The sequence below is a fragment of the Thalia democratica genome, chromosome 4, assembly GCF_965202585.1.
Source record: "Thalia democratica chromosome 4, ktThaDemo2.hap1.1, whole genome shotgun sequence".
Taxonomy (NCBI): Eukaryota; Metazoa; Chordata; class Thaliacea; order Salpida; family Salpidae; genus Thalia; species Thalia democratica.
Genome location: NC_139168.1, coordinates 40676170 through 40701353, shown reverse-complemented (window position 1 = coordinate 40701353; position 25184 = coordinate 40676170). Strand labels below are relative to the sequence as shown.

Below are 25184 nucleotides of genomic sequence, written 5' to 3'. Positions count from 1 at the left end.
TTGCACATATTACAAAGAGTTAAGAGGTCTTTTCATGAGTATTAAGCACTTTCACAGTCGGATTTATGGCCGGCAATTGATTATAAGATCTGATAATTTAGCTCTTTGTAACGCTGTAAGAAACAGTCTTACAGATCAGACCCCCCTAGTGCAACGCTACCTTCAAAGAATAAAAGAGTACAATCCTCAAATAATTCATATCAAAGAAGTTGAGAACGTTGTAGCAGACGCTCTTAGCAGGCCACCTCAAGCTGCAACTATGTATGTTCGTGGCCCGGTTAGTTATGACACGGACCCAGATTACGAAGAGATATTGGATACTGAGGATGAAGATTCAGAGGGCGAGTTATTTGAGGTAGAGGAAGAGATAATCGATCAAGGGAAGATTGACAGGAACTCTGTGGCTCTTTTACAAAGACAAGAACAAGACTTGATTGAAACAGCCCGACAGTTGAAGAAGGAGGTCAAGCTTAACGACCTGGATAACGTGGCTGAAATTATAGAAGTTGGTAACCGTAGGATAATTTTGCCAGAGCACTTGCGGTTGCCAGCTTTTAATGCGGCACATCGAACTCTACACCTTGGAGTTGAAAAAACTATTGATGCGGTTGCCAAAGACTTCTGGTGGCCGACTTTGAAAACGGATGTCACATTTTGGACCAAGAGTTGTATTGATTGCCAGGCCATCAAGGTTATTCGTCACAACAGGCCAAAAATTGGGTTCTTCCCAGAGAAGACCCAACGATTAAACTTTGTCCACATTGATCTCATAGGCCCTATGGACGTAGTTTCTAACAACTGCCGTTATATACTGACAATAAAAGACCGAGGAACGGGCTTTCTTGTGGCAACTCCCATACCGGACAAGAAAGCAATGACAGTGAGGGATGCCTTTGTACAGAGTTGGTGCAGTTATTTTGGAACACCACGAGTAGTCGTTTCCGACAATGGAAAAGAATTTTCAAATCACTTGCTGACCGACACCTTCACTCAACTGGGAGTGGATCACCGTTTTGTACCCCCTTACAGCCCCCAGGCAAATGGGTTCATTGAACGTCAACATAAAACAATAAACCAGGCGCTGCGCGCCGTAGAGACAAAAACCAATTGGGCACGGCGACTACCGCTTATCATTGCAAGCATAAACAATACTTCCATAGAAGGTTCTCCCTATACTCCTTCCCAGTATACCCTAGGGATGTGTGCAAACTTACCAGGCCAAATTTTCAATGATAGCATAAGGGAAACTAATTTTGGTTGTGATCCTTTGGACACAATGTTATTCCTAAATATAATGTCCGACATTTGTCGCAAACACCAGCGACATAGGGAAAGGAATGTGTACTATGAACCCTCTCTTTTTCAGTGTGAAAAAGTGTGGGTCAAACGTGAGAACAAGAGGAAACTCAGCTCTATTTATCATGGCCCGTACACAGTTCTTAGTGCCTCTGAACATTCCATGTATATTCAGAAAAATGGTGGTGTTGTGAAGGTTTCCATTCGCAATGTTAAAGCATATTTTTCAAGAAAGGACCTAGAGGGCGGAGACGATAATAAAAACAGAGGAGATAGATACAATCTACGAGAAAGGCGGGCGGTAGTAAGGTACGAAGAGGAAACTAGTAGTGATGACAACTAGGTTAACATAAGAACATTAAATAATGATAATATTGCTAAGTTGTATTACTTATTATGAAATTGCTTATATGATTAGATAATTATAATATTACTATTTATTACTACTAAAAAGACGAATAATTTTTTTCTATACTACTGCTATGAGGTTGCTTGTTCATTGTGTCTTTTTGTTTTATTTCTTTTCCTACAATTTTTTTTGCTTTTTCTTCTTTTGTGGACAGCATAAAAAGACATTTAATGTTTAGGTAGAGGAATATTAGTTGTAAGTTTGTTCAACCCCATCTTCCTTCAGGGTCTAGTCGGAATTGAATGAAAATATATTCTTTATTGGCTTTCATATATATTTTTCTTTTCAACTTCCTCTGCAGTAGGCTTTGGCCAGCTGATATATTTTCTTTTTGTTGTTTTATTTCTTCAATTGGTTTATTTTGCAACACTGTTCCAAACAACATTTCATCAACCGTTTGCGATGTCATGAAGCAGTTCACTTCGAGTCGGTGGCAGCAGTCCAGTAATCGAAACTACTAGTAGTGGAAGACAACCTGGCAAATACCGTGGAGATGTCCTGTAGAGGAGCAAAGATGTTGGAGCCGGCGGCGAGTTACTGATCTGAGGAGGAGCGTCAGTGAAATAGCGTTTTGGAAATCCTGATCGGCTGCAGGATACGATGACAGTTTGCAAGTTTAACACTGTAACTTAATGATAGTACTAATTTTTTTGCTGTGAAGTTTTTTTTTTTTTTTAAATTCAATTGTATATATTTTGTAAAATTTGTAAATTTTTTTGCTTTAACTTTTAATTTTGAGACTACACCTAATATCTTACTTTAAAACTTTGATACAAAATAGTATTACAACTCATTCAATTATTTCCTGTGTAAAGTATTACTATTTTAAAACTAACTTTTATGACAGGTTAGTTGATTAATTACATTTAGTACGACATGTTTTTTTGGTACATACTAGTTATTTAACAGTATGAAATTAATTAGTAAAATTTTTTGGTACATGAAGGTAGTCTATTGATATTTAAACTTCATTGCCCTAGCGATTTAATTAATTGACAGCACCACTTTTTTTGTTTTTTATTAGATTTTTTTTTCAATTGTAGAAACTAAATTTTTTATGCTTTGAGTTTTTAGTGTTAAAATGTTGCTTAAAGTATTTGGTACATGAAGGTAGTGTATTGCTATTTAAACTTCATTGCCCTAGCGATTTAATTGATTGACAGCACCACTTTTTTTGGTGCTAGTGATCATATTTTTGTTTTTTATTTTTTGTTTGAAGTGTTTGCTGTATAGAGAGTTCAGAGTTTTATGTTGCTTTAAATGTTTTAAATTTTAGAAAGTGTACAAGAGTAACACATATTTTAAAGTTTGGTTTTCTAATTGATTCCAACCTTCTGGTTGATCATGAAATGTTTTAGAAAACCTAAGCAGTAATTCTAAAATAGGCTTTTTAGGAAAGATAGTGTAATGTTAGGCTATTTTTCTTAAAAGGCCAAAATAGTCATAAAAACTCTAGGAACGCTAAAACATGTCTTCAGTTTTAAGTTTGGAGATTTTTGGGAGAGTGTGTTGCCAAAGTTAAGTTTTTTTAGTTTTCTCTGCAAGAAAGAATTTTTAGTAAATAAAGCAACTGTTAGTCCTTATTTATTTTCTGCTTACATTTCATCATTTTATTATTTGCAACCTCATAGTTATTTTGTTTGATAATAAATTTAGTAGTTTTATTGTTGTATATATTTTATTAGTGATTTTCAGTACTATTTTAGTGATAATTAAGGTTTAAGTTTTCTATATTTATAAAAGTTGGGCCATTTAGTAGTTTTATAGTTGTGTATAATCTATTATTGATTTTTAGTGATATTTAAGGTTAAAGTTTCTGTAGTTATTAAATAAAATTAAGTTCTATTTAAAATATTGATATTTATATTTCTGTTCTTATTGATATTCTTATATTCATATTCGTCACATATTGATATTCATATTTTATATTTAATTCATATTTGTATATATTATTTACTTCTTATATGTACTTGAATATGAGTAAGAGACACTGTACTCGTAGTCAAGAGAAGGGTACTGGCCAGAGCCATGCAACTATTAGAAGTGACTCTGAGGCAGTACCTGTTCCGCCGGTGCTACCAGGCCCTCCGAGCGGACAAAGGTACCAACACTCTTAGGTTCCATTGACATTAAGTTAAGATCTAAATAATTTGTTTTACTAAGAAAACTTAAAAAAATTGTTTTAAACAGTACTGTTTTTTGTTTGAATTAAAAATAACTTGCTATGAAAATTACATAATAATAACATTGTTACCATAACCTAGTTTTCTAATAATGGTTTCAACTCAGTAAATTAGTTTTGTTTAAAGTTAAACTTTTAAGCTTAGACAATCTAGTGAAATAGTACGAACTATTATATACTTAAGGGTCTAAAAACTAAGTAGAGAAGTCGATTAAATTACCATAAGTTAAAAAAAACTAGTTGTTGTAGTAGTTAAAAGTATAAAACCTAGCTAAAACATTACTAAATTAAATAAGCGGGCTTTAGTACGAAGTACTGAAGCGATCGTTTGTGGGTAAAGTTGAAAAACATCTCAACTTCGTTGATGATGGCCGAAATAAATACTGGCTAAAACTGATCAAACGAGCGCAGACTACAATCTCACAACAAGCTGACAATGTCTGAGACGTTGGGCTGTGAATGATTTAGCTGTGTCATTTTTTCAACTTTACCCACAAACGATCGCTTCAGTACTTCGTACTAAAGCCCGCTTGTTTAAGATCACAATAGCGGTTTCTCGCGACTATTCCTGCCTGATGAGTCCTAATAAGGACGAAACCGGTCGTAGGATTGTCTCGGATGCTGTTGTTGTTGATCTTGCGGTAAAGTTCATTGTTTATTATCGATTGCATAAAACATCTCAACTTCGTTGATGATGGCCGAAATAAATACTGGCTAAATTAAATAAGCTAATTAAAAATAAAATCAACGATAGTACTTGTGATATACTAATTTTATAGATTAAATAGTTCTTCAAATACTTAGCTAACCCAACAATAAATTATAAGGAACAAAATCTAAAAAACAACCTTTTAAGCCTGGAAAACCATGGTGTATCCATGCAAAATTATTATTCTTCAAAATTTACTTTTTGTGGAAAATTTCAGCTTACAAATGAAGAAATGCTAATCTGACAACTGACCAAACTAGTCAACATAAGTACTTGTTAATAAAAATTTTTATTATGTAAATTAAAGTTTAAGATGCTATTTTATACATTTAGGCTACCTTGAAAATTTAAACTTTTTCAAAACAACATTTTGAGTAAATCTATGTACAAAGCGATCGCTTTCTTCAATGGAAACATTATTATTTTTTTAGTTTGTTGTTTAGTGTTGATCACTTTATATTGAAAAATTGATTAGTATGAATAACAAATAAAAAAAAGTTCGTACTTAGCTCTGAATTTTATTATTCTAATTCTTATCTTACTTCTATTCTATTTGTTTTTAAATTATTGTTTTTAACTATAAATAAAATTTGTTTTGTATTTTTGATTATAAATTTTTCACATTGTGAATATAGCAAAAGTTTAGTTTTATTGGTTTCATATTTTCAGGGGTCGGTAAATTTCGTCCCGCGAGCATAATTTCATTTTATATGAGATGCAGCCTGTGTAAGGTAAAACTGCGGTCCGCAAAAATAATATTTACACTAGATAGATATTACAGGGTTTTAAATGAATAGGGCATTGGAGCAGTTCCTCCACCTAAAAAGTTGCACAAAAAAACTATTTTAAACGTTTTAGTTTTGTCTCTAAAGTTACCTTCATAAAAACTTTAATTTAGATTATAGCCATTTAGCTTAAAAATCGAACGTATCTTCTGTAAGATAATGCGTACTACATTAACAAATTTTTATAAATATTTGTTTGACTTTTAAAATAGTCAGGTATTTAGCTAAACAATAGAACACGCTGTGGCTAATGATAAAGTTTTTGGCGAGAAACAAATTTTATCTACGTCATACATACTTAACGGATTAACCTGTAATTTTTTAAAGTCAAGAAAAGTTATTAATAATAAGTATACAAGTTTTTATACTTATATGTATTAAAACTTTAAAAATATTTTTATTCTTGATTTTTTTGCTAGATAGAATAAACATTATTGAGCTGCATATATCAGATGAATATCAAATAATGATATACTCAAAGGCGGAAAATTTAAGATTGCAGTTGTATAAACGTTTAATCGTTGTACATAACGAGTTACACCAGATATATGAAAATCAAAAAGTATAGAAAAACATTTAGTTCAAAATAAAAGATATAAACTGTGATGATGCTGCTGTACAGTAATCAATTTCAACATTGTATTTTTACAACATTCTAAATCAGTGAAATAGTAAATGATTGAGGGTAAATCTCTAACTAGACTTATTAAAATAATTAAACTACAAATATTTAGTTAATTATTCTAAATTAAACTATAAAAAAAAAGAAAAACAATTCCTGCAAAAGACGTAAAAAGGTATCCAAGAGGTGTGCGACTCGATAACCGAAAGGTTCTTCGTGCACCAGGTCCTAGGACCAAACATTTTGAGCGTCTTTTTTGTCGTTCACTAAACTAATAATAACCTAACTTTATACAAAAAATTATGAAAAGTATATGTAAATAGACTAAAATTTCTTGAGAGAATATAAAATATTAATTAGATTAAGAAAAGGGGTAAAATCAAATGGTATAGGTATATATAAGTTATAAGAAAACAAATTAGTAAACTTTAAAAATGTGAAATGTTAGAATCATACAACGACTGTAAACATTGCCTTCATTATTATATAAAACAATTTTATAAATCTTCTATTTGTTAAATGTATTTCATTAAGATAACATGCTAAGAATGCACAATAGAGTTGAACTTGAACGTTTTTCTAAAATCTAAAAACAAACTACTTTCTACCAACATTTAGTATATTAAACTTAGAAAGTTATCTACTTTTTATATTATGGCTTTTCTCTCAATAATTTTAAACAATCAAATATGCTGGTACCATGCCATGGAAACCTCTGCAGCTGTTAAATTTAGGATTTCTAAAAGAACCATATCTAACGGTACAACCTCTACTATCTGAAATTTGAGGAGTTGACAGTCGAAGATTTTTAAAACCATAATATGGCTTTTCTTTTTCTCCGCCTACAGCGAAAACAAATGACATCTTCTTGATTTCGTCTTCTACCTTGCAGTAACTGACGACTCCTGCAATAAAAACCCAAAAGTTCTTCACCCAACTGATTAAAATCAAGAAAATAAGCTTCTTAACACAAAACTTTATCTACATGGAACTAAAGCGAACAAAATTACTGAAGTTCTGACGTCGGGTTATCCTAGACATCCTAAAGAAAAAGAATTTTTACGTGAGCAGTGCAATGATAAGTGTTTCAGTGCAGACTTCACAAAAAGTGTTTGCTCCTGTAAAAGCATATCTAATGTATTACAAGTACAGCTTTTAAAAAGTATAAAAAATTTGTAAAGTGTACACTCATTTACTTAAAAATAAAGTTGTGCTTATTAAATTACATTTTTAACTGTAAATTTTCTTTCAAGTTTTTATTAGCCCCATTATTTTTAATTAAGCAATACGCTAAAATATTTTTACATAATTTCAGCCTGAGAAATATGGCTCACCGACTACATAACTTTCCTTATCATTTTTTAGTGATTGATTTGATATAATAAAGGTTTGATCGTAAATTTATAGTCATGTTATGATTATGACATAGTTTAGACCACGGTTTACCAACGTGGGCAATAAGTTGCAAAGGAGCCAAAGGAGGGAGGGCGTTAATAGTAAAGGGGCCACATGGGAGTCATGAGGCCACAGTTTTAAACTTAACAAAATATGTTGAAGTTGACAGTGAAAAACAAAAAAAATGTCCTAGACGCATTAATAAAAATTAATATTAAAACTTAAACCAGATGTATTAGAGTTGATGATGAAAAGCAAAAAAAAAGTCTTAAAAACGCCTAAAGGTAGTTCAGAAATTTATACTAGACCGAGCTTCCCAAAATATGCATTTTAAGAAATTTAGATTGCCATAACCTGCAAAACGGGGAAACAAAAGAACATAATTTGAAACTTATACTAGATATTTCGGAGTTGATGGTAAAGAGCGAAAAAAAGGTTCTAGATGTATTTGACATAAATTTTTGAGAGAGGGGCCATAGTTTTTTTAGTTTATTCAAAGAGGGTCTTATGAAAAATGTTTTGGAAACCCTGCACTAGATATTATAAGGTTTAAAATGAAGAGTAACAAAAAGGTCTAAAGGTAAATTTCACGGAAAACTTTAAACTTAAACTAGATATTTCGAGTCTGTTATGAATAGCAAAGACTCTAACTGCAGCCCACGATCATTATTATTTTCAAAACTTTGCTTGAGTCCACTAAATACCTGCCGAAGTTAGTTTAATAAAAGGCTAAAAACACTGAGTCAAGTTTAGTTAAAATTTTAATCAAAAACTATCACCATTGCTAAAAAGATAATAAAAATTTTGCGGTTTATATAAATTTAAAAAAGCAAAAATAAACACAACATTCTAAATCTGAAAACTAAATTATTTATTATCATTTTTCGTTCAAAAACTATCATTGTACTAAAAATAATTTCTGTGGAAACTTTTTACCTTAGAAATAAAGAAGTGCATTTTATTCTGACAACTAAACAAACTAGTTTGTACTCATTTTAAATTTCAAAATAGCAACTAAAGAACTCAAAATGTTTTCAATAAATTCGTTTTTAAATTTAAGCATTAAATTTAACATTTTTCACTAGTTTATTTAACGTTTTTAATTACAGATTTTGTAGCTGTAAAATAAGGAGCAATTGAACTCTAACTATTTTTTTTTAACTGTTTTGTACGCATATACTCTACTGACTAACAAAGTTTTGCTGATTTCCTATTACGCTTTTCACGTTTTATTTTATTTTTTTAGTTTTCACACTTTGCAACTTAGCTTGCAAAAAAAAAAGTATAACGTTAGTACGTATTTATAAAAAAAAAATACTGTGTAAATCAAAGTTTTAGAGGCTATTTTTAAACCTTTAGGCTACCTTGTAAATTTAAATTTCCTAAAACTACAACATTTTTAGTAAAATTATGGAGAGAGCGATAGCTTATTTTCATGGAAAACTGTGGTTTCTTTTATAAATATTTTAGTGCTTTCAATATTTTAGAAAGTAATTAGTATGGGTAACAAAATAAAAAAAGAAGTTATGCTTTAAAAAATTTCATATAATATGCTTTAAATTTTATTCCTCTATTGTTTAACTTTTTCTCTATTAAACTTCTTAATATATTATTATTATTTATTGAACTACAACAAAAAAGCGCTCAAAGTATTTGGTCATATATAGTATATTTGTTACTAAAAGTAAAAACTACAACTGCAGTCTGCGAATATTTTTGGTTTCGAAATCTGGCTTGCGACAACTAAATACCCGCCGACATAAGTTTAGTAGAAGACTAAAAACACTGAGTCTAGTTTAGTAAGATTTTAATCAAAAACTGAACCTTTGCTCAATAAATATTAAAAACATTGCGTGTTATAAAAGTTATTAAAAAAAGTCAAAATGAAGTACAATCATATAAGTATGAAAATCAATGTTAACTGCTATCCATGCAAAAGCTATCTTTCTACAAAAATGATTTTCCGTAAAACTTTTAACCCTACAAATGAAGAAATGCTTTTTAACCTGACAACTTAAGAACAACCAGTTTGAACACATTTTAAATTTCAAAGTAGCAATAAAGAACAATATTTTTTTAAACTTAAGCATTAAACTTATTATTTTTACTAGTGTGTTTTACGTTATTAATTAGATATGGTAAAGCTGTAAAAAAGGAAGCAGTTTTAGTAGTAATTATTTTATAAAAAACCGTTTTTGTACGCAAATACTATTTTTACTGACGACGTTTCGCTGTTTGTATTTTGGTTTTAACACCTTGTTACGTAGTATCTTATTATATTTTTATAACCTTGCAACTTAGCTTAGAAAAAAAAATAATAACGTTAAAAAGTGTTAACAAAAGTTGTTATTATGTAAATCAAAGTTTAAGAGGCTCTTTTTATATCTTTAGGCTAACATTTTTTTGGAAAACAATATTTTCAAAACAGCATTTTTAGTAAAAGTATGTAACAAAGCGATCGTTTACCTTAATGGAAAACTTTGATTATGTTTTATGTATAGTTTTGTTTATCAAGTATTGAAAAAAAAGATTATTATGAATAGCAAAAGAAAAGTGGGAATCATGCTTTAAAAAAAATTATATTTATAATTGAGTTCTATTATTTTAGTTCTTAACTTTATTTTTTTTTTCTCTTACTGTAATAAATAAGTATTTCAAAATACAAATTCATACTTAGCTCTGAGTTTCATTATTCGAGTTGTAAAGTATATTTGTTTCTATTATATTTTAGAAAAAGTATTTTTAATTATAAAGAAAAGTTTTTTGTGTTTTAGATTGTTAATTTTTCAGGTTTTTAGTGTAGCAAAAGCTTATTCGGCGTCGGAAACTGCGGCCGGAGAGTAGGTTTTTATTTTTAAATTGATGCGACTCACGTATTTTGACCCGCGATAAAAAATTGTAATAACTTGACATTCTAGGGATTGAATTAAAGAGCAAAAAAAGGTCTTGTGTACATTTCACGTCAAGTTCAAAATTTACACAAGATATTTGAGTCTGTTATGAAAAGTTAAAACTAAAACAACCACTTCAGCCTGCATTTTTTTTTTCATATGATCAGCGACAACCAAATTCCTGTTGATATTAGTTTAATAAAATGTTAAAAACACTGAGTCTAGTTTAGTAAAAATCTTAATCACAGGCTACCACCTTTTCCTTACTATTATTACAAATTTTGGGTTTTATATTAACTAAAAACAAGTTTAAGTTTAAAAAATTTTTGACAAAAACGTAAGTAAGTTATTATTACTTAATAATCATAACTTTGTTCGAACTGTTTCGATATGCTTAAAACTTACTTTTTTTATAGGTTAAAGCAAAACACAAATGAAATACCTTTGTGATCTTCTGAATTAAAATAAAAGTAATACTTTGATTTTTTAAATAATCTCAGTAAAAGTATTTATTCATAAAGTTGTTATAAAATTATTATCAATTTTTACTTACTTTTATTTATATATAGTTTATAGTTAACTCAAAGTTTTTTATACAACCAGTATTCCGCTCAATGAGCTCATTAAAATAAATAAATCTGAAAAAACAATAAAGTCATGACAAGATAGTATTCTGAGACATAAACTGTTGGCTAAAACTTGTAAATACAATAAATCACGTTATAAACTTTAAAAAAGAGCTAAAGTTTTAAATAAAATTATATATATAAACATGAAGACTGAAGTAAAAATTGATTTCTAATAAAACTTAAAGGCAAAAGAATGTGTAATTTTGAGACAAGAACTAAGGAACTAAATAAAAATATAATATTTATTAAGCTTTTAGATAGTGTGATTAGAATTTTAAAATTAACAATAAAAACGACTTAAAAGTTTGAAACAAAAACTAAAAATCTATAATTTAGTAAATAATACATTTTTATAAACCTTGTAAAATAAAATTGTTTACTTATAAATAAATTAACTTGAATATAAAAATTTGAAGTTTTTCCATACAAAATTTACTAGTTTTAGTATTAGTAACATTAAAGTACATTTAAAAATTAAAACAGCACAGAATATTATAGGTTTAATGTCAATTATTTTAATTATATAAATATCACTATGTTAATGTCGTGGTCAAGTAGTTAAAATGACATAGTAATTTATAAGTAAACTATCAGAATTAAAATTTTAAAATTAAAATTCTAAAAAATTAAAAAATGTATGTCATACTCAAAGACGTGAAGAGATTTGCTTTATTATAACCCGACTTTCTTTTGCTATATATTAAAAAGTATAAAAGTTTGGTTCAAATAAGTTTATTTTTCACAAATCAACAAGTATAATTCAACTTTCATTACTATACAATTTGAAATAAAAGTACAGTAACTAATTTAAAGATAATCTTGATTTGTTACATACTAGAACTTTCAATTATAAATTATTAAGATATTTCTTTAAAAACGAGCTGTCAAAAGTTAAACATTTATTTTGACATAATAAAGAAAGTTTAGTTTAAAACTAATTTCAGCTGTTTGAAAATAGTGCACTTAAAAACTTTTTTTTACTTTGATATATCTATCAAACGTTATAGTTTTACTAAGCAATTTCGTTGTTTCTATTTTTTTTTGATTTAGTAAGAACAAAAAAGTAAATATACTAAAACAAGATAAATTCTATATTAAAAAAAAAAATATTTTGATTATTAAAACTTCCCTTTTTTCTTTATAAAACAAAATGCATTTACCTGTTTTACTGGTATTCTTTTTTAATTCTCGCAAAGTATTATGAACGCAATTATTCAAAAGTTGATAAAAGTAACATTTTTACCACTTTTTACTAGAAGCTAAAATTTTATGTTTAATTGTTTTGTTTAACCGCAGTAATAGTTAAAAGCAATTGATATATTACAAAAGTGAGAAGTTTTCCAAACATTATTGAAACCACTTTTTCCTGTATACAAAATGTTTTCATAAAGCTTCCCAAATATTATACTTGTTTATGTTTTCTAAACTAAATGAAACGTAATTTTAGAACTCAGTTTATGTACTTTTTATTCTAACAAAAACAATTAGTATTTAATGATTTTGATACCTATAATTAAAAGAAAAGGATTGAAAAAAAACACAAAACTAAATCTTTACTTAAAATTTTTGAAGAATTTTTTTTAATGAGTTACAATTTTTTAGATATATTTAAAATGTTAGTTAAAAATCATGTATACATGTAATTTAAGAAAACCATACTAAACTACGAACATATTTATTTTACATTTCCAAAAAACTGTTCTTAGTACTCTAACTCAGTAACCAAAAATACGATAGTAATTGAACACTTATTTTTAAAAACTATCTACCTGCTTATCTAGAAAGTAGAATACCTTTTCGTTTTAAAGTATGACTTTTATTTAATTTCAAATGACAACCAGCATAACATACACAAAATTATCTATACCTAAACTAACTTGTTCGAACAGAACTCAATTAATAAAATAATTTAAAATAAGATAACCAAAACATAAACGTTCAATTGTGTAATATATTACAGATTAAACAAAAAAAAAACTATTTTTAAAACAAGTATGCTAATAAAAAGCCATCTGCAAATTTTGATTACAAATGATAAAAGAAAAATAATACTTTTCAGTGGCTTTTGAGAAGACAGTGTTTTTCAATATATTGTTTTGCAATCAATGCAGCATGCATATTTTCTATGTACATAACTCCAATATTCAGAGCAGATTCAAACTGTTACCCTGGTGAGACTGACCCAGGATTTAAGTAATGTTATTCCATGGCCTTTGGTGTACTAGGAGCATTTATGGTCATATATCTATGTAAGGAGTTTTTTAGCTTTAGTATTACAAATTTGTAATCTAAGAATTAAATTAATTAGTTCAAAATGTATTTTTGGAAGTTTTTTATAATTTAACATTTAGTTTCAGTCGTTGCGTAACAAACTTTTGTAAACATAAACTCAGTAGTATTTTTTGAGGTCAAATAGTAAAAAACTAAGGCTTAATTTAAAAAATAGTTTCTTGCTATTTTGTAGTAAATAGTTTTGACTTACTTTTTTTTCATATAAATGCAAGCATGAAGCAAATGGTTGCTTCATGCTTGCATGTATAGACCGTTTGTAGATTGACGACCACAATTTTTTCGGTTGAGGCTGTCTAATGAGTCCTAATCAGGACGAAACCGGTCTCAGTCTACCGATGGCTTGTGGTCTGATGATCGAATTAGTATGATCAACCCTGTTAAAACTTTCCACTTAAATATTGTTATTTTATTTAAGAAATTTTTCTCATTGTTATAGAAAAAAAATGAAACGAGATACAAAGTATGTGCTACGAATTACTCTTAATCTACTAATTTTCTATTTTTTTGGCCCTTTATAACCAACAAGGGTCTAAGTGGAAATGGCAATCTATTCAGCTTGACGGAAATATTGTGAGTTTTAATTTTTGTTCAAAAAAAAAAACTAATGTTAAGAAATATTTTTTTCAACTTTGAAAAAATTATATTGTAAAACAGCTAAAAACTATAAAATGTTAAAAGATAATTTACTTATGACTACGTTATAGAATAAATTAAATTTACAAAATGAATGATTAAAACCCAAGCTTCGAAAAATTGCTACTTGTAAATTTAAGCAAAAACTTTAAGAAAGAATATAAATATGCTTATGAAAAACTTTAAAATAAGCTATAAATTTAAAGTAATAATACTTTATGAAAAAGCTCTAATGTATAAAAAGTAATCGAAACTCCTTTCTATAAGATCTAATAAACAGTAATAAAAAAATATTAATTAATCAATACTTAAGATATATATCTAACATTTTAAAGTTCCAAGAAACAAAAAAAAAAGTATAACTTTAAGATAAATAAAAGCTTAAAATTAAGTAACTAAAATAAAAGTTTGTTTTGATAGTAAGTCAACCTAAAAAATAAAGTTTGTTGAACGACAAAAAAAGCACTCAAAAATTTTAGACCAAGGACCTGGTGTACAAAAAACCTTTCTCTACACCATTTGAATACCTTTTAACGTCATGTGTAGGACATTTAAAAAAATACTTACATTAATTTAATTTAAATAATAACTACAATAAAATATGATTTCATCAGAAATTTAAAATACTAAAAAAAAATATTACTAATCTATGTATACAAAGTATCTATCTTTATAAGAATTTTTTTATTAATTGCTTATAAATTATGTAAAAGCCACTTTTATTTTTACTTTAAATTTTCGCCTGTAATTTTACTAAGTTATTGTTTATAAAACTTTTTTTTTCAGATACAAACTTGTTGATGAAAATCAGTTTGCTGAAGAAGAAAGCTAAAGAAATGCAAAGAATTCACCAGAAGAACATGTTGTTTTAGACACAACTAAAAATGACTAATAATTATGACTCTAAGTTTATTAAAATTTTATAAAGACAGCAGAACAGATTTTAAGCAGAACCTATTGCCAATAAATGTTTTGTTTTCTGCCTAAAAACTTTAACTTGTTTATGAAAAACAAATTTATATATAAATTATTAAACTCACATGAAATCAAATAGTTTATAATTTATTAGTATTTAAGTTGAAACGTATTATATTACTTTTTGTAAAATGCTTATGATTTTTATTAGTATTTTAATAAACTTTACACAAAACACGGTTCAAAATACAAATATTACTGTTAAAAGGCTTACACAACTAGTTTTTCAAATATTTATTGTCTAAATATAATAACAAATTATACAGTATCCTTCTTTTATTACACTGACATATGTTTCTGAGTGTTAACGGATTAAAACACAGAAACATATGGATACTGTATAATTTGCTATTATTATATATTCCAGTGAACTTGTTTCACTAAGATGTTTTGTTAAGGAACACTTAAAATTCTATTTTGAATAGTTGTTTTGATATAACTAGTTTTTCTGAGGCAACCCGACCTTGTAAATTATACGTAATACTTACATCGCTTAATGGCTTATTTTAAATTTGAACAGAAAAGTTTTTAAAAAGATTACAATTGTATGCCTAATAGAGTGTCTATTTGTTAGTTAATGTTTGATAAAAAAATCGATCAGTAAAGCATTAATAAAACAAAAAATATTTTTTAAGAAATTTAAAAAGATAACAGTAAGTATAAACTTCATTGATTACAATAAAAACTTAACTAAAAAAAAATGAAAAAAAATCTAAACTTTTATCAGTATAGTTAAGTTTAAAAACGTAGCTCAACTAATTAAATTTTTGTTTTCAAATTTTATAGAACAAATTTGTTACTGTGTCTGCAGGTTTCTATAACTTATTTTTTTATGAAATTGCTTTTGGATCTTTTTTAAATGACTTTTGCAAGATAGTGTGCAAAATTTAAGTCCAAGCTTTAATTTGTTCATAAAATTTTTCAGCTCACCTCTTAGTTTATCTTGCTATTTTGTAATAATATTGTTTATTGAACGTTAAAAAAAGCGCTCAAAAAGTTCGGTCTAAGGACCTGGTGTAAGCTCAGTTGCTTGTACCCATTAAAAGTAGTTGTTGTTTTCATGTTTAGAGTTAGTTATAGTTCTGTTGTTTGCTACTTTTTTCTTAAAGTGAATACCTTTATATCCTAAACAAACTTTGATTACAATTTTTATTTTAACTTTAGGTTCGTAAGTTACATTTTCTCCCTTACATTTTTTTCTTTTAAAGGACACGGTTCTTTATTTTTGCAGTAGCAGGAAAACTCTTGTTTGTTTTCGTTTTTTATGGGTCTCTTGAGCGTTAGTCAGTTTTTTTAAACTAAACTGATAAAGTATGATAAGAATGGTATGATTGGATCATATTTCAGTAAAAATAAAATTGGTTCTTGTGTGCTCGGAGTTTTTTTTTTAACATTTACCCTAACGTTGTAGTATGAAAAAATACCCACTTAATCAAGCGCATTGGTAGAGTTTTTCATTAAGTGGAAAAATCGTGGATTTTTTAAATAGATATACAGTTAATTATATTAGAGCTCCTAAACAAACCCATAAAATCATGTATGTATTTTTTTTGCATTTGAGAAATCTGTATCTAAAATATGTAGAAAAATTAGTCATTATCTATAAATTTGTATGAATAACGCTTGTAGTACATATGATGAAAAAAAACCATCGTGAGAAACTCTAGCAGTAATGTTTGATGTCTATTTTATCAGAGTTTCTTGCTATACCAAGCTTAAATAAGAGGTTTATAAGTTACAAAAGATTTATAAGTGATGCACATAGAAAAATAGAAAGTGCCAACGGTAACATAAAATTCATCCGTCAAAAATAGTTTTTGATAGAATTTCAACTTTTGTTTATGAATGTTAAATTGGTAAATTGATGATACCCTAAATTGACTAAAACTCTAAGGAAATTTTAGGTAAAACATTACTACAAATCACATTTGTAATAAAAAATATTTAAATATAAAATTTTATTAGGACTTCAGATTAATTTTATGTAAGTAATAGCGTTTTTACAACTGGTTTGCTTTCAATAAAAATATTAATACTAGAGTATAAAATTTTTGTTATTACTTTTAAAATACTTTAGCTATCGGAATAAAAGTAAATTAACATTTTGACACATCAAATTATACATATTCAAACTTTTTTTAGAGACTATTGATTCAAATTATGTCACTTTTTAGTTACAATGTAAAGCTATTCAAGAATCAAATACAAAAGCTTTTATTAACAAACTTCGTCTTATGAATCAAAAATAAAACATGTGTAAGTTAGGTATATTACTGTTGTAAAACCACAACCATACATCATTACTAATTTAAATATGATGTGTAAGTTTTTATTATAAAACAAAATAATTTTATTACTTTATAAAAAAAGACAGTGCTAAACATAAAGTTAAAATAATAACATAAGCTGTTCAATCATTTGTTTAAAATATTGTTAATAATTTGTGTCCATTGGTTTATGGGTGGAGATTTGTAAACATTGACTAGTTTGTTAAGTAACTTTGAAGGCTTCCAATTACTTTCATTTTCACCGACTGTTCTGTATCTTGACTCTATTTTACTCAATGTTTCTCCAAGTCCTAAAAGCACAAAATAAGCGTAATTACTATAAATTACATGTCGAAAAAGAACTATATAACTAATAAAGTATTAATTACCAGACTAAAAACAAATAAATAATGGTGTACCATAAAAATAAGGAAGCTAAAATGCTGTAAATCAATCAGTCAACATGCTTTTATTCGTCCAATTAAGGAAATCATACGGCAATATTGAACTTGCTTTTAATTTCCGATTTTTTATTGAAATTTTGAAAATTCTTTTAAAACGACAAAATACTTATAAATACAGAAGGGACATCGATAAGGTACGTCCTTAACTAGATACTTAAATTTTGTAAGGTATTTAATAAATCTCCGATATGAATGGAATAAAAACTTTTTGAAAAATAAGTTTTCATCATCTTTTATCGAACGAATAAAAATTCAAATAGATAAAACAATGACTTTACATAATATAATTGATACAAAAGTGTCATAATTGATATTTTGAAAACATTAGCAACTCCAAAATAGAAAGAATAAACAGCAATTAAAAAAAAAATGTAAATATTAGATCTTATTTGGACTGAAAATGGTAATACTTTTTTTTTTTGGTCTTAATATGCATACTTTAGCGATTTACATAATTTGTAAAAGATTCTAATGCTGTGGATTTGTATATGGTTGATGGTTTACTTGTATCTTTTCAAGGAACTTTGAGTTATAAATTTTGGGTGATTAATTTTATATGTGGATGTTTTTAAAGAATTGGCTATTGATCTTTTCAAATAACTGTATCTAGATCCGGCAGAAACAAGATCTTTTTAATGAAATCACGAATCGGTTAAAACTGTACTGAATAATTTGTTTTAAAAAGAATTCGACTAGATCTAGTAGGTCACTAATAACCACCTAACCAAGTTAGAGAGTACACCATTTATACAAAGCAAACGATAGTTTATAAAATAATAATTATTATTCAACAGTAGTATTAAAGTTAGTCCTTTCAGCCAAGTTATGTTAATACTTGTACATGTACTTTTTAAACTAAAACAATTTTCAGTAACTAATTTTACTCACCTATGCTTTTTCAATAAAAACTACACTATTTCAATTAATTTTATCAACTATTAGTAGTAAAATAAGTGTTGTTGAAAATGCATGTTTAAAAAAAACAACATTAGCAGGATAATCATTGACTTGTGAACAACAACTAAATAATGTAAGTAAAGGTGTGTAAAAAAAAGATCTGAAAGACTAAATAAGTAAAGCAATTTAAGAAGTATATTAAAGTTGAAACTTCAGTTTAAAGTTAAAACACTTCATAACTAATTAGAATTGTCAACAATAAACAAACCATAATTGAACGCATAGTACATTGGACCACCAAATCTTTTCGGCCAACCCATACAATTAATCCAAGCTACATCTATGTCTTGTGGAGAATGAGCTACTTTGTCTTCAAGTATTTTGAATCCTTCATTTATTACACTAAATATCAACCTATCGAATACTTCCTGTTTGCAATTATTTTTAATATTACTCTATTGTACCAAAGTTTTATAGTCAAAGTCAAAATCTAGAGTGACTATTTGATAATATTAGAATATATATAGTACAGAACTGTGTTAAATCTTGTTTTATACTTAGTTAATTTCAAGAAGAAACTATGCTAGTTGATTTTTATAATTAAAAAAGCTTTTATTAACTATAATTGTTAAAAAATATGAACTGAATTAAATCCTTTCAGAATTTTATATACATAATTTCGCATACTACATGTTACTCAGTTTTAATATAGCTTAGTTATAAGCTTAGTGTTTACCTTAGAGTATTAAGTAAATTATTACAAAACATATTTTCATGTTTTTTTTCAAAGATAGTTTTTTGAAAAAGTAATAAAATTAAAAGACCTAAATTTCAAAGCTTTAGAACTATTAGTAAAACTTTTTCATTAATAGAAATAAAAATGTAATTATTTTTATAAAACAAACAAAGTAAAGACAGCAATAAACTTTTTTGTAAAATAAATATTTATTTATTTTAAAGTGGTGTCAAAAAAGCTATAATTAAGGTATTCTTTATAGTTTTTTGCAATAGATGCCGGATCAATGACTTTTGAAAAACTTAAAAATAATATTAACTTCTTTAATGGCCTAAAGACAAATATTTTATTTTTTTGTAATAAAAATTTTACAATATATGTTTCAAATATACGATGCAAGTATACAAAAAAATCACCAAACAAAGCAATTAAAACAAACCCTTTCTTCAATATCCCTCGGTGTAAATCCGTTTTTTGAACGATACTCATCAATAAAACTTCTAACTTCTGGGTCGGGCTGAAAATCTTCCTCAGTAAAATTGTACCAACCTTTAAAACTTGTTTCTAAACCTTTTCGCCCCTTTTTCACCAACTTCTCTGTTAGTCGACTACTCCGTTTCTTTGATCGACTTTTCCTTCTTTTAAGGTCATAAATTTTAATTTTTTTTGTAACTATATCAGTTAGTATTTATAAAATTTATTGTAACAAATTGTGCTTAGAAAACAATGTAAACAACGGTTAACCTATAAACACCTATTTCGAAGTTTAAATCAATATTATGAAAAACATTTTTTAAATTTATATGTATTTTGTGATAAATTTAAATTTTTTAGTCCCGTGAATTATGTGCTAAAGTTACAAAAATATACTCTTGGATTAAGTGTTTATGTTTTAAATACTTAAACAAATTTTTCACAAATATATGGCATTACTTTAATAAGGTGATTTTGGAGCATTTTCGATTTTTTTAAATTTAACTCTAACTTCAATAAAAATATATAGTGGTTTGCAAGCTATACGTTTAGACGTAAAATATTAAAATATTTGTTTGGTAAATTCATTAAAAAATATAAAACTAATAACTTTTGTGATTTGGTAAAATTGATCAAATTTGGATTTGTATTGAGAGATTTTTGTACTTTATAACTTGCTTCAATGCCAAACTTGTCTTGCATTTCAAATATTCCAAACTCAAATCCAAAATCTTTTAGAACTTCATCAACCTGTTTTAATTTGTTTACAAATGTTAAGACTAACTTTTTTCAAATTCAAAAGTGTTAAAACAATGCTTTATTTGAATTCCCAAATCAGTTTATTTTAGCCAGATATTGTAACTAACTTGATTGGGATAACAGCCTTCTTCTAACAAATATTCACCTTCGCTGAAAATCACTAAAGTCATTCTGTTCATTAGAAAACCATCTTCGTCTTTAACTAAAACCTTAAAAAAAGTAAAAATTAAAAAAAAGAAGCTTTCAATTAAAAATGGAAAACTATACTTTAATACAGTAATTTATATAAGGTTCTGTTTTAAATTATTTTCATAAGTCAAAGCAACAATTCTTAAAAACGTTTTTTTTTGCTTACACAATACTTTTCAAGTTTATCAGCAACACCAATAGCGGAAAGAATAGTTCTCGAGGAACTCATGCAGCCTTGAACAATTTCAACAAAATTGTTTTCGTGAGCTAATTCTCCGAACTGCATACCTATCACCTAAATTAATGAGCAATAATATTTCAAACTTTGTTACAATTAAAAAGAAAACATAATTCAAATTTGCATAAAACATATTTAAGAAGAAACTAAAATTGTTTAGTTTTGTCATAAACTATTATGTTTTCAAGAGTCTATAAAAGAAGTTAAATACTTAAAAATTAATTTAAAAAGGTCTAGTTTTTAATCACACTGTTGAAGAGTTTTACTAATTAAAAGAAAAAAAAGTCAATGAACACCTGTTGAGGTCTAGATAAAAGGCAAGCAAGCTGATCGATCGACATGAGTTTAGTGCAAGTAATCACACAGGTATCAGGCTTACAACATATATCTATATACGAGAAGATCTCCTTTTTTACTTGGATATTGTCCTTTGCAGACTCGATAACCAAGTCGCACCCCTGTTGTTGTATTATTGTATATACTTTGAACAAAAGTTCTTAAAAGTAAGAAAAATTAGTAGCATATATTACGAAAACTATAGCTTGTTATTAGCTATAAGAATTCAAATCTGAACATATTTCCTTATAGATTAAAATACTGATTTAAGTTTTGCTTTTAAGTTAAAGTAAACCTCAAGTTTAGAGAAATCATCGGTAGGATGAACAGCTTTCAAAACATATTGTTTGACCAAAGCTTCATCTCTTCTGCCTGACTGCGGTAGCAAACTTATTATTGAGGTAATTGCCTCGTTTAATTTTCTTTTCGAAGTATCAATCAATAGAATTGGTACACCTGTATTTAAAAATTCAGTATTTAAATAGTATAATACGTAAACCTAAAAATTAGATTTAAAAAAAAGTATAATATGTCGGACTGCTTTTTTAACTAAATCAAAAATAAAAGCTAGTATAGTAATTAAAAACACTGAGTATTAAAATATTTAACTTTAAGTTTGCTAGTGAAGTTTTGCTTTCATAAAATTAATAACATAGTTAATGTAAACAGTGTAGTGTCTTAAAAATATTAAAAGAATATTAAGATTCTTTAAGTAAGTGCGATATAAACAGAACTACCAAATCTGTAATTTTTGATTTACAAAACTGTGGGAATACATGTAGTTTTTTATATAAATCCTACTATTTTTATTGCAAAATAAATATATAAGTGTTTAGCCGTATTATCTTCAAAAATAGTAAACCACCTGATCTTAGAAAAAATCTGGATCAGGATCCTCGGTAAAACACTAGTAATATTAAAAGTTTAAACAAGTTGAAATAGTTTTGTACATAAAAGTTAACGTTTTAAATTTTAAATCGTGAGAATGTTAAAATTAAGTTGCAATTAATAAAAGTTGTACAAAATCTTAACTACTAAAATAATTCGCTTCGTTCCTATAACTTAAAAATTTAGTAGCTTTTAAAATTATAAAACCATACTTATTAAATTTATACTGCCTAGTCAAAAATTGTTTTGTTTGACTATTATTTTTTCAAATTACTAGCTGCTCAGTTGCTAGAAACATTTTTTAAGCTTAATGGTCATTCTAATTTTGTTAAGTACAGTAGAGCAAATAGATGTCGTGGTTTCCGGTGACACTAAAGGACGCTATCACAGTAGTTTAAGCCGAATGCTGATAAAGCACAGAGAACTGGCAAGCGGTAATTGACTTTAATCGTGACTAGAGATTAAACTAAGAGCTGTACTGTAAATTATTAAATAGAACTGGGTTACTTCTTTACAAAATTGATTATGTTTTTTTTCTTTAAGTATTCTAAAGTTGAATAAGATTGAATAAGGTCAAGTTATCTTAATTTTACGTCAAAATTAAACTTGCAACAAGTATACAAAAATATCTAAAATATTTATAAACTTTGATTTTTGTTATTATTTTACCTGAAATGGTATAATTCAAACTGAAAAATAATTTATTTGAAAGCAAAAACTACATTTACATCTTTTTTGTTTTCAAAATAATTAGTTTGTTTTAAAACTCAAGTGTATTTTTAGGGTAATTTTAAAGAATACTGAGGATCATATAACTAAAGAGACCCTTAGCAGACTTAACATAGGGCATATATAAAAAGATAAGTTCTTAAGTATAAAAATTTTGAAAGTTGAACGTAACTGTAAATATCTTGAATCTGCAGTTGTACGTTACTCAAGTAAATTAAAGGAAGTTTTGTCTTTAGAAAACTTTGATAAATTTAATAATTATGTAGAAGAAGTTGTAATTAAACAAAAGAGTAAAACTATAAAAGACAATAGCAAGAAATTAAATGATTTGATACTGAGAAAGTTTGGTACTTTGGCTAGAAATAATGTCTTAAATTATTCTGATTGACAGTTGACTGAACAAGAGAGCTTTGCATTAAGTCTTTGAATAAATGTTTCGCTCCCTCCCAAACATGTAGATAAGGAATTGGTTTTTTTAGGATTTGAGTGTTTTTACAAACAACTAAGTGTGTTGAAATCTAGATCTGCTGATGAAGAAACTGCTATGAAAGTTAATTTGTCATCCTTGGCATATAATTATAGTAAATCAAAACCTGAAAAAGGTAGTTTGTCGAATTATTCTGAAATAAGAAAAATAGTAAAGAGTTGAAAAATGACAATAGTTTGATAACTTCTAAACCCGACAAGGGTTGTAGAAGTATTTACCTAGTTTTAGTTATGTTTTGTGTTACAGACTTTATCATTCTTGTAATTAGTTTGTGAATAAACTCAACCAAGAAAGACATATTTATTTATGATAAAGTCAACCTGAATTGAATCAACAATGCCTGTGATTAAATGCCCTCTTGAAAGTTGCACATATGAAACACCAGACGTCGATGCTTCTGTAGTTGCCTCTTTGCTTATCATTCACAACAATGTACACATTAATGCAAATTCTTCAAAACCAAAGCTTCCAAAGATGGTCCGTCCTCGAATAGGGACAGACTGCAGTGAAGAGGGTTGGAACATATTTGTACAAAAGTGGACTATTTTTAAAGATAGCATGGAGATGACAGATGTAGAAAAACGCCGTCAACTGTACCAGTGCTGTGAGGAAGATTTATGCGATGCTATTCTTAAGGGGCATAAAGATGTAGTAAATTTAAGTGAGCAAGAGCTTTTAAGGATGATCAAGCAGCTTGCAGTTATTCCTGTTTCAGTTGTTGTACGACGATCAGACTTTCTTAGTGCAAGACAGGATTTGACTGAAAACACTAGATCATTTGCTGCCCGTTTAAAGGGAAAAGCCAGTACATGCTCGTACACATGTAAATGCCCAAAGGATGGCTGTAATCAAATGATAGATTTTACAGACATAATCCTAAAAGATGTCATGGTAACAGGTTTAGCCGATGAGGATATCCGTAAAGAGGTGCTTGGATGGGAAAATCTAGATGAAAGAAATGTCAATGAGACAATCGGTTTTATTGAAGGAAAAGAGATGGCACGTGATGCAATGTCGAAACCCGCTGTTACAGCATCAGTTTTCTCTTACAAATCCTCAAAGAAAACCACACAAAAACCAAGTGGTAAAATAACTTGTGGCATATGTAACAAATTAACTGATAAGTTTGTTTGGAGCAGTAAAAGTATGAGGTATATTGAGTGTTCTACCTGTAAAAAATGCTGGTTAAAGTCCTGTGAAAAAGTTTATCAAAGTCACCAAAATTATGCTGATGAGTCAAATGCACTTCTAGTTGGTGGATTGTATACACCAAATGTATACAAATCCTTAAAAAAAACAACACAAAAACCAAGTGGTAAAACAACTTGTAGCATATGTAATAAATCAACTGATAAATTTGTTTGGAGCAGTAAAAATATGAGGTATATTGAGTGTTTTGCCTGTAAACAATGCTGGATAAAGTCCCGTAAAAAAGTTTATCAAAGTCATCAAAATTATGCTGATGAGTCAAATGCACTTCTAGTTGGTGGATTGTATACACAAAACTTTGATGGCCTTTGCAGCCGAGGTCGTAGGAAAAATATGTTCGAGCGAAAAAACGTACTTTTACACACTGGATCGCGACGAAATTTAAAGAAGTCATTACCTTACGTCAGAAAAAGTGTTATGACCTACAATAACCCGCAGATCTCAAAAATGTGGCGTGACGTTTGGAATAAAAAGGAAGAATCTATCAGTATTTGTTTTGTTAAGTCTCTGGAAAATATAAGTGAGAACACAAAATCGTTGCCACCACTGAATTGCGGTGATCATGTTGTGATACTAAATCGAACAGGTAATTTTCCTAGCAAGTGGGGGAATAGTGGAGTGGTGGTGGAAGTGAAGGACTGCCATCAATTTGTTGTCAAAGTTGATGGATCAGGTCGCTTAACTGCTCAAAAT

At 27.8% G+C, this 25184-nt stretch overlaps 1 protein-coding gene across 1 annotated transcript; it reads right to left on the bottom strand.

Moving 5' to 3' along the window:
* Positions 1-2094: 2094 nt before the first annotated feature.
* LOC145833363 (peroxisomal bifunctional enzyme-like) lies at positions 2095-23806 on the bottom strand. The gene is made up of 10 exons (XM_082940544.1): positions 23743-23806; positions 21474-21634; positions 21139-21300; positions 20771-20899; positions 20523-20624; positions 20348-20406; positions 19622-19820; positions 18715-18874; positions 17318-17396; positions 2095-2293 (listed from the first exon to the last, which is right to left on the bottom strand). The coding sequence occupies exons 1-10, from the start codon at positions 23804-23806 to the stop codon at positions 2095-2097; spliced, it is 1314 nt and encodes a 437-aa protein (XP_082796670.1).
* Positions 23807-25184: the final 1378 nt, after the last annotated feature.